Source organism: Mastigoproctus giganteus, chromosome 8, assembly GCF_048544385.1.
Source record: "Mastigoproctus giganteus isolate SK-2022 chromosome 8, ASM4854438v1, whole genome shotgun sequence".
Classification (NCBI taxonomy): Eukaryota; Metazoa; Arthropoda; class Arachnida; order Uropygi; family Thelyphonidae; genus Mastigoproctus; species Mastigoproctus giganteus.
In genome coordinates, this window is record NC_143582.1 from 80,561,286 (window position 1) to 80,577,554 (window position 16,269).

Below are 16,269 nucleotides of genomic sequence, written 5' to 3' on the forward strand. Positions count from 1 at the left end.
CAACATAACAATTATACTCTATAAAGACTGTATCTTTAGAAACATATATAGTCAAAGATAAAAGTGAGAGATTTTCCCTCGCGTGTAGCACATTTGGTAGGATCGCCGGCTTCCCCACACCAGGTGGTAAAGCCCCTAAGTTCAAACCCCGTCAATCGGGCAAGGAATTTTTATGTGCCTTTTTCATAACGTGGCTGAGTTAGTCGGTCTCAAGCGAGGGTAACATGGTTTTTCCTCCCGGAAAATCGGTGTTAATCCAGAAAAACATGGAATCGACCGCAGAACACAGGCGATTTACAAACATATATACTACACAATATTGCCTAGGATACTGATGCGCCTAAAACTTACAACGAACATGCAGCGAAAGTTCAATTTCAAGAGAGGGGGTATAATGAAATGAGATATTTCTCGACTAACTGGAGTGGCTACTGTATGGTATTGGAAGGAAATAAGCTATGGGAAATGTACATAGGATTTAAACTTGACGCCACAAACGTATTCCCGCAAGTGGCCATACTCCATAAACATGAGTTGCCAAAATGAATGACGGGGCAGGTTGAAAGTTTGATTGAGCAAAAGAAACAAGAATGAGACAATCACGTGATTATAATTTGTATGAGCATTATAAGAAAATATATAACAAAATATGGAACATAGGGTAAGGCGAAAGTTAATTATGAGAGAGCATAAGCAAAGAGAGCTTAGGACCCTTAACTGGTTGCAGTTGTTATTCTTGGGTTTTAAGAGCATCAGCCACCAAGGCCATATTGCTCCGTGTATATTGTCTATAAATTGGTGTTCTGAGTTAGATTTTCTGTTTGCTGGACAAAATAGCCGACTTTCCCGAAGGAAAAAAACCATGCTGCCCTCTCCTGAACCGACTTAGCTACGTTGTGAAAAAGGCCTATAAAAATTCCTCCCATCATCGACGACATTCGAACTGGGATTTTTCAATCCGGTGTGAGGAGAAGGCCGATCCTACCAACTGTGTTACGCACGAGAGCTGAAGTTTGGCAGAGGCAGTGTAATGGTCTGGGGCTGTATTTCATTATTTGGCTTAGGGTCATTGGTTCCCAGAAACTGGGATTTTTTTTGTCCAGCAAAACAGACAAATCGACCATAGAACACACGCAATTAACAAGCATAAGATACACAGCGCGGCATATGAATTTAATTATTCGGGCGGCCACATCTGGGTGGTTGTTTCGGACAAAATCATGACTGCTAAGGAATATTTAGAAGTCGTACACAATAATGCGTTACATATGCAGCAAGTCGTTGTTCGCGTTGTAATGGACTAATGGTTTTAGGACATCGTAGGGCATCGAAAGGTTGGACTGGCCAGCCTAGAGCCCTGACCTTAATTCTTTAGAGAGTCTTTGAGATTAATTGGAGCATGACATGACAGAAGAGATCGATCAAAAACAGAGCTGAACTGCTGGCCGCTTTGAAGGATGGTGGAAGATATTGGAGGACATTTACAACAAAAAACTAGTGGAAAATGTTCCACGAAGACTAGAGGCTGTGAAAGTCTAATGGTTTCGGCACACGTTATTAGTTTTCCTGTAAATAAAGGTTATTTATAGATATATGCAAGTGTCCGGATATTAATGTAAGACAATGCGTATGTAATATAAAGCGAAATAGAAACTCGATATGATATTTTCAATATTTTATTTAAAACGATTGAAATACACCGAGTGATCACTGAATTACGACCACCTACCTAATACTTCGTAGGTCCTCCTTTTGCCCTCAGTACAGCAGCTATCCGACGTGGCATTGATTCAACAAGATGTCGGAAGCGTTCGGGAGGTATGGCTGAACAAGCTGTGTGTGTGTAATGCGGCTAGCAATGCAGGTATGGAGGTGATTGTTGTATCCAGACGCCTGATATGGCCTTCCATAGTGCCCCACAAGTGCTCTATGGGACTGATATCAGGGAGTGGGGGGGGGGGGGTTCGGAGGCCAATCGATATGCTGGAAGAATTGTGTTCCTAAAACCATTCCTGCACATCAAGTGCCCGATGGCTCGGCGCATTGTCATCTTAGAAGACGCCATCGCCAATCGGGAAAAAGGGTAACATAGCGGGGTGTACACAGTCAGCAAAGCGGGGTGTAAACAGTCAGCAAGCAATTGACGATAGCGAATACCAGTGATACGTTGTTACACGTGCACCAGGGGTCCAAGTTCCTATCAGTGAAACATGCCCCACACCATACAACCGCCTCCACCCGCCTGCACTTTTGATACCATGCATGATGGATGAAGAGCCTCATGCTGTTGACGCCAAATCCGTATACTACCATCCACGGTGTGGAGTAAATAACGTGACTCATCCGACCAGTACACCTTCTAACGGCCAGCTTGCATGCTGTGTGCACCAGGCGAGTCTTTTATGCCGATGAACCTTGGTTAGGAGAGGATGTCGTAGGGGTCATCTGCTGGTATAGCCTATACGTGCGACGCATGGTCATGCCAGATATTGTTCCGTGTCGGCCCATGTTGTATTGGGTAGTCAACTCTTCAACAATGCTGCGCCTGTTCGCGTCGTCGGACCCGACGCTCACCTCTACCATCAACCTTTCGCTGACCTTTGCAGTTTTGCCTCGGATCGTTGTTTGACCATTTTGGCGCCAGTCCTGGCACACTTTAACTACGGCGGCTATCGAACACCCCCGTTCAACCGTTTGGGCATTCGAGGCACAATGTCGTCCGATAAATCCTTTTTTTCTAAATTCAGACCTCTCCTCGTTTGGGGAGGTCTGGATTTAGAAATCCCACAATCTGTCCTTTATCGAAGTCCGATAAATCCTTCCTTTTTACCCAACACGCTCGGAATTTTACTACCTACTGAACCAATGACACCTTATCTATGCTATAGGTCGACTAACTGCGCACTCGTACGTCACGTGGTTAACGGGTCGCATTCAGTTTTCATAGGGGTGGTCATAATTCAGTGATCACTCAGTGTATAAATTTTTTTGTTGTTGCATATTAAAGCCTAGTTAAAAATACGGAAAGCCATCAGTCAAATAATTTTATCAATGGAATAAAAATATTTTGTTTCTGATACATGCGACCACACGAAATAATTCTCACAGATATAGTTTCTATTTCACAAAAGAGTCCAAATCAATTTAGACACTTTTGTACACCAGCTAAAGGAAACTGATAATTGGGAAGTTCCTTCCAATATTGGGTAATTGTTTAAATGTGGCAAGGAACTCGGATTTGAGGAAGAAGTGTTGTAAAGTGGGTAATGACCATCCGGGAAAACACAGCTGGGAACGTAATTTCGATCAATGAGAACATAGTTGTCGGCTGGTGCTTAATGAACATTGGAAACTTGGGAAATATTAGTGCCTTGATTAATCCATACCCAGAGGCGGACAGATTTATTTTTTTTTTATTATGTGTGCTAGACAAGCTCTCAGTGGCAGCCTAGTCGGCAAGATGCACCATCGTCTGCCACTCGTTTGGAGAGGTCTGGATTTAGAAATTCCTATCGACGATTGAAAAAATTTATAAAGTCCTCTTTATTCGAGGCAAAAGTTAGCTAATCTCAGGCGGGGAGTGTAAGGTTTTCCCTGTGAGTTATTCCGGGTTTTTCAGAGACCATAAAACTTGTAGATTCGCTGTGAACAGACATAATACACTTACAGGCATGAGAGCACACTTGGTGAGAGCACACTTCAAATATATATGAAGATAAGACCAGCCCTCGCAAGTAGCACAGTAGTTACGATTACCATCTTTTCAAAACATGTGAAAAGACCCGCATTATAATCCGTCGAAAAGAAATTTTAATTGCGTGTTTTTGTGGACGAGTTAGACGGTCTCATGTTTCCACAGAGAACAACAGCTTTTGACCAGCAAAACAGGCCAACCACCGGAAAAACACTATTATAGAGATAATATACTTAGTGCAAGAGCTGAAGTTCGGGGAACCCTTAATATTGTCATGCCTCAAACCAACAAAATAAAATAAACGCATAGTTTCAAGAATAAATTTAATCAAAAGGCTCCAGTAAGACACAGCCACTGTTGCATTCACTAATATCAGATACATCTCGAGCGGCCCTATCCATAATCATTTTGAGATAGTAATTTAAGGAAAGTGAACCAAACATGGCTCATCATCGATTCTGATGGGCGTTAAGTGTCTGCAATGGTTTGTTCATCCATTAGTACACAGTTAGTATTAGCATTAAAATGGAATAATGATACTAGGGAGAAAACTTATTTTGCATTACCTAAAATAAATAGTCTCTCACGTTATTTTCATTGTCAAAAGTACCGATTCAGTTCCTCCTTGAATTTCCCCAAACCCTTTGCCTTATTAGAAATTTCTACAACCTAATAGACGACCTTAAGTCTAAAACCACGTGCCTTTCTTTCTGCTTGTTTACATTAATATTGAAGCAGAATAACTCCAAGAATAACCCCAAGAAAGCAGAATAACTCCAAGGGATTTATTCTGCTTTCTGAAACGAATAAAATTATATGATCGTCTCTGACTGTTTCCATAACAGTCACCATTGATAGCACGCGCGTTTCAGTTGATGGAAATTCGAGCCCACATGGCTTCTAAATGCGGTAATAATTGTATTAATTGTAAAACTAATTAGTTGTGAACTCCTCTGACTTACATGGTCCTGTCGAAGCGTAAACGTAACCCTTATATACCTTTACCACAGACTAACAGATTTTTATATTATACAGATTGTATCTACAACGAAAGAAAACCAGGACTGCCGAATTCATATCGGTGTTGTCTTATTTGGTACATGTCCTCTTTTGAAAACAAAATTTTAGAGTATTTTCTGAGATTTTATTGTTCAAATATGAATTCGAATAATCACATGAGAACCACTGAACAATCATATTTTCGTCAGATGTGATTTCTCAGAATACCTCAGAGCAACTCAGGCAGGCGCTACAGAAACTATGAATGATGGAACGGCGGCAAGGGACTACAGCGAAGTAATTCTGAATTTCCCAGAGGACTTTGAGGAGTTGGGCCTCCATGCTCCTAACAAGGCCCACTGAGGCACTTGAAAAAAAATAATTAAACCATAGATTATGTACTGCAAATTTTGACTTGGGCAAATGGAATCAAATTGATTGATACATCCTTTCGAGAATATATCAACCAAACTCCACGAGCTGCCAAACTTTAAGCGGGCTTATTCTGATACCTTCTTTATATCTAACGATAATTAAAGATATTAAAATTCATACCAGGAACGAAACTACAAATTCTGAAATTCTCGAACAGGGTTGCCAAATCTCTTTGGTGACCACAAAATTTCGGATTCCTCTTCCCCATGCGGTGACGGCCTGTTGTCTCTAACAAGATATTACCCTCATGATACCACAAAAATACACTTACTGTGGAACTATTTGGCCAAAATCCATGCCATCTCTTTTAAATTGTGAGCTTGCAATTTTCTTTTTCTTTTAAATATTTTTGATACTTGTAATTTTCTTTTTCTTTTCAGTATTTCTGAGAATTGCAATTTTCTTTTTCTTTGAGACCTACACAATTTAAAAGAAACGGAAGATTTTGGTCAAATAACTCTACAGCAATTGCATTTTTGTTTCTAAAATTGCACCCTATCTCTGCCTTACACATATTACTGGTAAGCGTGACTGAGCCTACATATGGAAAAAAAATAAAAATGCCTTTCTAGACCACAATTCTAGGCAGTAGGAAACCATATAGTATTTTACTAATATATCTTTTTTAATCAATTTGGGCAGAACTGGATAAGGGTATTCGTCTCAAAGTTTTGAAGTGTTTATTTAAGAAAAACACTTCCAAATTTCATTATGGTATAAATAAAAAGTACTGATAATAAATAGAAAAAAAAAACACAATTAAATAACAAACTTTAGCGGATACCTTTTGTGGAAACGCAGCTCTCCATTTATCTGGAATCACTATTTTTTGAAGGAAAATAAAGCCTCCATATTTTAGTTAACATATTGGTTTCTATACAAAAAAATTTGAAAAAAATTTTCGATTCCTACTCACTCTGAAGGTTGTACTTATCCAGAAGAATTTCTGTCGAGGCCGATTAAACTACACATAACCATAAGAAGAACGGGCAATCAATGAGAGAAACATTGCAAACTATATTTAAACGTAGCTGACAAACAAGTGGCATGACCGTGACAACACGCCGCTTGACAGCGTTATCATAGAGCTCTACCAGTCGAAAACGAAAGCAGTGATTTTTCCATCACGCACCACTTCCTCTGTTATTACACTATTTATCAAGATCAGTCAAGAGGGATTAAATGTGTATGTGTGTGTGTGTGTGCACGCGAGCGTGAGAGAGAGGTCATCTAATTTGAAAAATGGAAGAGGGTCGTATGAAGCTTATTATTTCCCCCCTTCTCCCAGCAACAATTCTATGGGAAATGATGGCCAAGTATATGACATACTTCAGTTAAGTAGTAGTAGGTTATTTATTTATTGTACCAGGCAGTCCCCACCAAATTTGGGAAACCCTGCCGTATATTTACAATGCCATATATACAATATTACAGATACAATTCATAATATCATACAGAGAACGAGGACAATATTGCCTACATTCAAAAGTAGGCACCATTGTCCAAAGTCCATCCGCACAAGAACCCCCCCCAAGAAGAAATGCGTAACCCAAGTCGCGTGCAGTCCAAGGAACTGCGTGATCTTTCTGAAATCGTCCGATATACTTATAGTCTGAGACACAACGAGTCTACTACAGCACAATGAGTTGCACATTACTACTGAGTCATCTGAAATGTTTATGTTCTGAGAAAAGCAATGGATAATCCACCCATCTGAAGTCATGCAGCACATCTGTGAATCCTTGGTGATCGTCTTCTTGGTGACAAAATGGCAAGATACAACTAAACAACACACGCACACTGCACAAACACAACACCACACACATTTCTGGCCTTTTACAGAGTTCTGTATTCATCACAGTGTACCAAGGCGGAGTTGAACTGACGTTCAGGTGCCATCCTACACAGTGCTGTAGTCGTAAAATTAGCAGAAGGTATACTCTATGAATGTTATTAATGAATTTTATAATGTTAAATATTTTAATAATATTTGTTTTTTTTCAATTCTTTCAAAAACCAGAAGGTATACGCTATTCACCTAAAAAAATTCAGAGAACATACGGCGTACACCCTCCACTACAGCCCACATGGCGCACACACTTCTGGCATTTGTGGGATACCACGGGTGGCACCTTACCATAAATATTATGCCACTATGTGGGTATCATGTCAAATGCCTTATGAGTGTCCTTACTATACTGATTTACGTTTGCAACCACAATGCTATATTAATGACTTTTCTTCGGAGAAGGAAGAATATATCCTTTCTAACAGTATGGTGTTCCAAAAGTTGTAGGACTTTGCTTCTGCAGTGGTTTACAAGAAGACAGATGCTTAGAGTTTGAAGAAGTAACATCTAAAGATTAACTATTTCATGTACGGTATTGCTAAACTTACTCTCTTCTCTCTCTTTTTTTTATTTCTTCCTTTTTTTATACACTACTGTTTTTTTCTCTGGAGCACTTTTTTCTCGGGCTCTCCAGAGAAAACTAGCCCACCTTCTGCGAACATCAGGTAAGTTAAGTCTCGAAATGAAACTGTATGGGTTCTACTGAGACTGGCCCATCTTCCCGTGGTGTGGACGAGCACCCAGAATCATCTCTCCAGGTGATGAATGCTTCTGAATAGCCAAGTGGACAGAACAACACATCAACAGAACACACAAACGTACACTACCCACACATCTGATCCTTTTACAGTAGTGCTGTTACTTCACAGAGATACGAGGCAGAGTTGAACTGACGTTCTGGGAATCGCCCCTTACAAAAACACATGGCTGCACGTGTGTATCATGTTTGTAAGATTGTATTCACAGGCCGATTTGCATTGTGTGCTGGTTTAACCCGAATAAATCATGGAGGAGAATCTATCCCCTGATTTCGTTTAAGAGAATCTGATTTCATATCAGAGGATTATCCACTCATTCAAACAGTCTGGGCGAGCAAGGAATGACCTTTGTACTGAAGTTTGTATGACATACAAACTTCAGTACAAATCCGCAGTCACGTAGCGCATATAGTGGCATATGTATGTCCTATACACTATGTATTTGTTTAATTTAATTTAATTATTAGGCGTCCTGGATTTTTGCCTATGTACTCACGTTATAATTAACCCTTTTTAAGCTTATTATTATATAACAATTTGTTTAACTTTTTTATTTTTAAACACATTTGAAATCTTTTTTATTATAAAACAATTCTGTTTATTGTAGCGATTTAAATTTTTACATGTTATTTTATACTTTATGTTAGATTTGCTTCACTGTTTTATTCGTACATTGATAATGTACGAATAAAATTCGTACATTATCAATGTACAAATTTTATTTCCGTTTCCTGTCAAAATTTAAAAGAAAAACTAAATAAGTTAGCAGTGCGTTACATTTCAGGCGAGTTGACTATTTCTTAAAATAATTGAATTTTTATTTTTCTTGTATTTAATACAAGTGAAAAGTAAATTATCTTGTTACCAATTAATTAATAATAATATGCAAGGGTAACTGTTTTCACTTCACTGCCTATAATACTTCACAACCTAACAGTCACTCAACGTTTTCTAATACAGTAGTACTCTACTTATTTCTTCTTGCATTTTCATAACAAATTATTTCACACATTTCTGCTGCGATTAATATAATAATCAAAGGATATTAATAAATCAGGTTTAATGATTTATATATTTATTAAACTGATAAAAAAAACGAGCTCATCAAGAAAGCAACCAATTCGTATAAGCAAATTAAGAACATTTCTTTTCTGCGCATCTGCCATATTGCCCATTCATTCCTCCAATGCATTCATGCCAAAAACAATGTTCAGTGCACGGTATATATATGATAGCCTCATTGATATCTATGAAAAAGAGAAATAATAATTTCACTATTTCTGTTTGTCCGATTTTAATGAAATTTGGGATGGCTGGACAAAGTTTTCTGAAAGCCAAATATAAAATAAAATTTCCAAAGTATACTCTGGTAGCAGAATCGCAGCTTGTGAGGTATGAACTGTTGCATTAATTTGCTACATTTGTTTCGTGATAAAATGAGCATTATTTTTTTTAACAGTAGTGTTAGAGGGAACTACGTTTGCCGTTAAAGTAAAAATGAACAAAATAGAATCTATAAGCCCAATTATCTGTCATGTATGGGATGTCGGATGGATGAACCAGTTGCATAAGCAGGACTTCACACTTTGTGCAATGAAATGCTATTTTTATATCATAAACTTGAAGATCCTGGATCATGCTCCTTCATTAGTACATTAAGCTTTTCACCTTTTTCTGCTCTTCTACAAATATGCAGTTACTCTTAAGTTTGCCATTTTAACCAACTTTCAAATCTTTTATGTATATCCGTAACGGATGGATGGGTTTAGAGTAACATTATAAATACACTCCACAAGTAACCAATATGGCGGCTGGACAAAGAAATCCTTCAGTATCCATTATGGTGATGTTGTAAATTAAACATTAAATACAGTATTTTCCGGCTTTCTAAAATATTTTTTCAAGTAATTTTTTAATATAAATTATTGCGCGGCACTCTCAATTATTTAATTCATGGCCTCATTGTTATTGGGTGGATTGGTAATACAACTGACCATTTTTATAATATACTATTTTTCAAATATGCAGGTTGCATGAACTTACCGAATGAACGGATTTTGGCTGGATAGCTGGCATTTTACTGTAATATCTTCAATTGCCCACCTGAAACACAAGCATACGTACATCATCTTATGATACCGGTTTCTCTGATGAAACTGTGCAGCAGTAGGGAATAAACAACCAATATCTGGAAGAAGGATGAATGCTGATATGAAAAGAAAAGATTTTTTTTACGAAAAGCCCAAGCACGACAGGTATTAGAACCTATAGTACTTAGTACCTTGCATGAGTTGAAGGTTGAGAACATGAAAGAAGATATTTGTTGACATTAGACTTGAACTTCTGTAGATTGTAATTTTCAAGAAATCCATATGAAGAGAAGATGTTCGAGACAACGGAAGTTGAAAGAATAAATGAGGAAGAAGAAAAGTTGGTTCTGTGAATTAAGTTTGACAGGAAAAGGATGCTGACTGTTTGAGGCACATGTCCGGACTGGTTTCGAAGTGACAGCAGGAATTATAGAAGCCAATTCAAAAGAACAGCGCTCATGGAAGCATCTATAGAAGTTTTGCGGCAGAAATAGAAAATCTATGATACAGAGAGTGAAGAGACTTTGTTAGAGATGGGTTACTAATTAACCTAACTGCCCCCCTTTTTTTTTTAATGGAATCTAGAAGCCTGAGAGAGGTTTTGGGAGCACCGTCCTAGATGTGGGGACAATATTCCATGGTAGGGCGGATTTGTAGTTTGTACAGAATGAGCAACTGTTTGGAAGAAAAGTAAAAGTAAACAAAAGAGAAAACCCAGTTTTTTAGATGCAGAGGAAGCAATATTTTTAATGTGCTTATGCCAAGAGAGATTAGAAGTCAGGGTAATCCCCAATAGAGATATGTGATCCTGTTTAGAAATCTGAGTGTCATTGAAGATAAGCATAGTAGCAGAATTATTTTTTGCGAGATATAAGACAGTACTGAGTTTTAAAAGGGGTTAAATTGACAAATTTATCTTTGCCCCACCGGAGAATTATCTGAAGATTAGCATTTAAGGAAATGGTAGTGAATATTCGAGAAGTTGAAGCAGTTTGTGCAGGGCAAGTTTTCTCAAATTGGAAGGGGGAATACAATGTGCTATTATCAGAAAAACTATGGATAGGATTTAGTCGCTGGAAGAAGGTCATTAATATACAAGAAGAAAAGAGAGGGAGAAAAAGTTGAACCATGGGGTTATTGTTGTTGGGTTTTAGGAGCATCAGCAACTAAGGCCATATTGCTCCTTATATACTGTCTGCAAATTGCGTGGGTCTTGTGGTCGATATTCTGTTTGCAGTACAAAAAACCCGGGTTTCCGTGAGAAAAAACCATGCTACCCTCGCCTGAGACCGACTAACTCAGTTACGTTGTGAAAAAGGCCCATAAAATTCCTCACGTCATCGACGGGACTCGAACTCGGGTCTTTTCCACTGGGTGTGGAGAGGATAGCGATTCTACCAACTGTGCTACCTACGAGGACAAACCTTGAGGAACACGAGCATTAGTGGAGAAGCCACAAGACGAAGAGCCGTTTACTATCATCCGCAGTGAGCGGTCAGAGAGAAAACTGGATACCCAATTACAAAAAACACTTTGAAAACCATAAGATGGTAGCTTATTTATAAGACCTTTATGCCAAACACGATCAAAAGCCTTTGAAATTCATCAGCAACTACTTGAGTTTCACACAGATTTTCGACGGAATTTGTCCATAGATGAGTAACATAAGTCAGTATATCACCAGTGGATCGACACTGACGGATTCCGTACTGGCGATGATTAATCAGATGGAAGGTTCTAGATAGTTTAGGAGTTGTGGGTTAATAAATTTTTCCTTTCACTCTAGAAAGAGCAACCTTTAGAAAGAGCAACTGAATGAGTCTAGTCTGAAGGGACGATAATCGAATGGAAGGGATTTGTTACCCTTTTTAGGAACTGGCTGGATATGAGCAAATTTAAAATTTATAAGGAAGTGAAAAAAGGCGTCACAGAAGAAGGGAAAGGTCAAGAGCATAGGGAGAACAAATAGAGAAATACCATTAGGACCTGGCACCTTCTCGGCAATAAGACTGTTAAAAATTCTTCTGACGTCTTTTTGACGGAAGACCACTGTAGCCATTGAATGGAGTATACTGGGAATGGTAGGAGGTGGTTTAACAAGATCATCAATACTTGAGTTACAAGAAAAGTTACTTGAATTACAGGATCTAGCAGGTCAGGTCAGCTTTATCTTTTGCTGAGGTGAAAATAGAACTATCCTGTTTTGTCAGATGTGGGAATAGAGGTGAGCAAAAGTTGCGGCCAATAGCATTGGCCGGAGACCAGAATGCTCTACAAGATGCAATTTTTGTACTCTTAGGCTGTTCAAAATCTAGTTTGGACTGATAAATAACTGCTTTACAATTGTGCGAGCTTTGGTGTAAGCAGAAAATAAACCTGGAGAATTGATGCAAGCCAAATGCGATATGCAACATTTTTATCATGAACAGTCTTAGCACATTTATTGGGAAACCAAGGTTTAGACAAAGGAAGAAATTTTAATATGGAATGCATAAGGATTTCTTACCTACCAGAATAATTTCGCTGACAGCAACTGTTGACATCGGTGGATTTAAAACAGTAATCCAACAAATGAAAAGAAGAAATCTCGCAGATCATCCCATTTTGCGTTCTTGTAATGTCAAACAACACGAAACTAAGAATGGCCAAGAGAGAAGGGTTCCATTGGAGAAGAGACCATCGCCAAGTTATGATCTGAGGGTGCCTAGAGGACAGACTCACTTCGACCGTGTACTAAGGACTGTTTGTGAGAAAAAGATAAAGTATGTTGACTGTGTGGTTATTGCCTGGTATTCTGGTATTGAAAGGAACAATCTGTGTGAAATCAGTAAAAGCATCAACAGCTCGACCAGCCGTGACTATAAAACAGAAGCCAGCTGGAGTTGTGATCATAAAAATCACAAAGGAAAATTATCTCACTGAAAGTTAGACTGGAGAAAGAAAGTCAAGTTTCAAAGAGAGGAAGTCAAAGAGTTCCAAGTGATTAGTGCAGTTGGGAGGACAGAGGCAACAGATGAATTTGACAGAATGAAGTAGAGAGATTTAAAGCCAGAGAAGTTGTAAAGGAAGAAATTCCAAATTAATAAGTCTCTGACAAGGTATATCAGAGAGGACATATGTACAAGCACCATCTTTGAAGCGAAAGGAATCATACAGGAATAATTGCGAGAGCAATGGTTTAATCAACCGATAATTAGAATTATATTATTAAAAGTACATGGGGTTTTGCAGACTGCAAGTGGAAATGGACATCATTAAGATGGCAGCTGAGACCACGTATATTTGTGAAATGAATGAAGTATTTGGGAGGTTTAGGTCTTTCCGCAGATAAGTTTGTCATATTATTTTGACTACTAAATACATCATGAACAGTCAAACTAATCATGATGTATTTAGTAGTCAAAATAAATATCCTCCCCCGCATACATACTCTTCGGACTCCCTCCAGTCCGATGGAGTATGTATAATCAACCAATTATACATTGCATATCAGTCGTCCATAAGTCTATCTGGCAGAGTAGAGGCAGCGAGATCATACAATAGCTGATCGGGAAGTCTCCTAGAGAGTTACCAATAGGTTCGGTCCGGCGGAATATTTAGTGGAGCACTCGTGGGTAGTATAGTTGGTAGAATCGCCCTCATCCCTACATCGGGTGGAAAAGACCTGCGTTCGAGTCCATGACGAGAGGAATTTTTATGGGCCTTTTTTACAACGTGGCTGAGTTAGTCGGTCTCAATGGAGCGGGTTCATGGTTTTTTCTCCCGGAAACTCGGGTTTTCCGTCCAGTAAATAAAAAATCGACCACAAAGTATTTTATTATTTTCTGCGGGCTTCAGGGTTTCCCCTATCCGCTGCTGAAGAGTAATTGTACATTATTTACAATTTATAGTTTAGCAAAACATCTTGCTCCACCAATTTAACAGCAATGATTACAATCAAATAAGTCCCTTGCCTGAGACCAATGTACTATAGCCTCATATTTGACTATATATTAAGACTTCTCTCAGGGCTCCTCTTTACGGCTGCCATCCACCCATTCCTGTGTCAGCAAACAGAATTTATCAGTTATGCAGACGACTTGAAGCTCCTCTATCGGATCAACGGGACCGCCCGACCTGATTCTGTTTCTGGAAACATTATCAACAGCCTCAAGAATCTGATTACATACTTGGCACAGTTCTCTCTTAAGATAAATCCAAAAAAATCTGCACAAATGGTATTTTCCCTCAAATCAAACCCATCGCAAGTAAACCTGGAAACCCACGGAACCCCCATCACCCCAGTCATCAAGCACAAAGATCTCGGCGTTATATTCGACCCTAAACTCAGTTTCAAACACCATGTTGCAGACATTCACAACAAGGTCTGCAGAGCAAGATGGCTTGCCAAACAACACCTCCTTCATGTCACAGAGCCTGAGTACACGCTCCAATACATATACCGGTTTCTGCAGCCAGTCATCACCTACGGGTCAGAAATCTGGGCGTCGGCAACGAAAACCACGCTAAAAACCATCGCATCTGATGAGTACTGGCTTATTCGGTGGGTCCTCTTCAAGCATAAACTGCCACCACTTATACATACTTCAGATATCACCCAACTTCTAAATTACAGAAAAGTCTCCAAACGGATATTTGCCCTCCGCTTGCTTGTGACAATTAAAATGATAGCGGGTGAAGTCAATACGCCAAATTTCTGGCAGATGTGCAATTGGAGGATCCCACCAAAACCCTTAAGAGCCCTCCCCTCTCTGCAGGCTGTGGCGTGGAGGCTCAGTATAGGGGATAGATTCCTGCCCATGGAGATGCTCCACAATGTCCAGGAGATGGATGTGGACTACAAAAAGTTCATAGAGGACAAACCGTACAGAAGACGCATCATCAGGGACCAGCTTTCGTCTTCAACCGAGTGACTGTCATCGTCCTTTCATGTGTCTTCATTTCACATGTTAATATTAATTTTATATGTAAAATATGTAATTATACGTTTTATGTCCTAATATGTTTTAAGTAATTTTTCCTGTATAAGTTATTTAATGTTAAACCCCTAGCATTGTCGCTGTTGTGGGTATTATTGCATCTGGCAATCATGTAACCAATCACTGCCTGCAATAAAGATATAAAGACTTACATCAGCTGAGAGCCAAATATACATCAGTATATTACCTGTAAAGTAATCAACCTATAGTGTTATACTTTGCATATCAGTCGTTCATAATACTTGGAACTCAGTAATTACAATGTGTTGAAGGCACCAATTTCTACATTAACCTTCACATTCACAACTTATGCAGCTATACAGATAGCTCAAACCTACCAGTTTGGTTTCAATGAGGTCAGACATTATATCTTACAATTTATAGAATTTAAAATTTACAATTTATACACCTTATTAAAGGCCCAAGTTCCAGGACACTGCCCACCCAACGGTGAACCTGGCACATCGACATATATATACAAAACGCTAACAGCAAAGCCAAGCAAACGAGGCTATAGCAAATTATTTGCATAGCCAATTCTAAGCCCGTATTACATTTGATTTTTTTTCATCGACATCCAGCAAAGAGTCACCACATGTGACAACCTTGTATTCATATGAATTTCTTTTGCCTAAAGTGAAGAGATATTTATATTTTATAGCTTTCCCTGGTCGTATTATATAAAAATAACGTTCTCTGAACACCTCTTCTGAATATTCTCCTCTAATAATACTTTTTATTACTTTTTAGTGTAACCCCCCACCCTTAATTACTGGGGAGTTTCGTTCTAAGAAAGCGCATTATAAATGGAAGTATATAGTTATTACTGTTTATATTATGCTGTAGGAATACTTTATTATGCTATAAATCAGATACTTAACAAATATGAAGCAACATTCAAACTTTTCATTTCAACTTTTACAATAAAGATGTTAAGTTTATTATTTGTTTAGCTTACCTTGGCCATTATTTTGGTGCTCCATTTGCCGCGCCATTAAATCCACCAGTAATCCATTTCCAGCACAAACCAAAAAGATCTGATCTAACAACGCTTCTTTTCTTTTTACTTGCTTGCCACTACTGAGTACATCGGAACCAGAAGTGTGATGCAGGATACAAAGGAAAGGAAGTGTGAGTGTTTGGAATTAAGCCACTTGTTTGAACCTACATTCAGGTAGAAGAGGAACAGGCACGGCCGGAATTAGTTGACTAACCCGAGATAACCAAGAACCGATTAGAAATTTCTCACAATTCACGAAGTTTTCTGTACTGATTAATTAAATTATGTGGGCGTCCTTTGATTACAAACAATAAACAATTCTGAAATGAGCAAATCTCTTGTATTTATGCTACTACTTTTAGTATCTAATGGGCTGCCTGAAGAAGGGCATTACATGGGTTTCTTAAGTATGAATCAATTAATGACACTGTCTCACTTGACTAAATTTTAGTTTAATTTATTAGT

At 38.6% G+C, this 16,269-nt stretch overlaps 1 protein-coding gene across 1 annotated transcript in view; it reads right to left on the reverse strand.

Annotated features, from left to right (window-relative positions):
- LOC150081673 (uncharacterized) overlaps nt 1-15,880 on the reverse strand; it is a 180,856-nt gene extending 164,976 nt beyond the window's left edge. Inside the window, exon 1 of the mRNA XM_090380279.1 lies at nt 15,763-15,880. Within this exon, the coding sequence (XP_090236405.1) occupies nt 15,763-15,799 (37 nt within the window). The 5' untranslated portion in view covers nt 15,800-15,880. The remainder of the gene's footprint in view (nt 1-15,762) is intronic.
- Nucleotides 15,881-16,269: the final 389 nt, after the last annotated feature.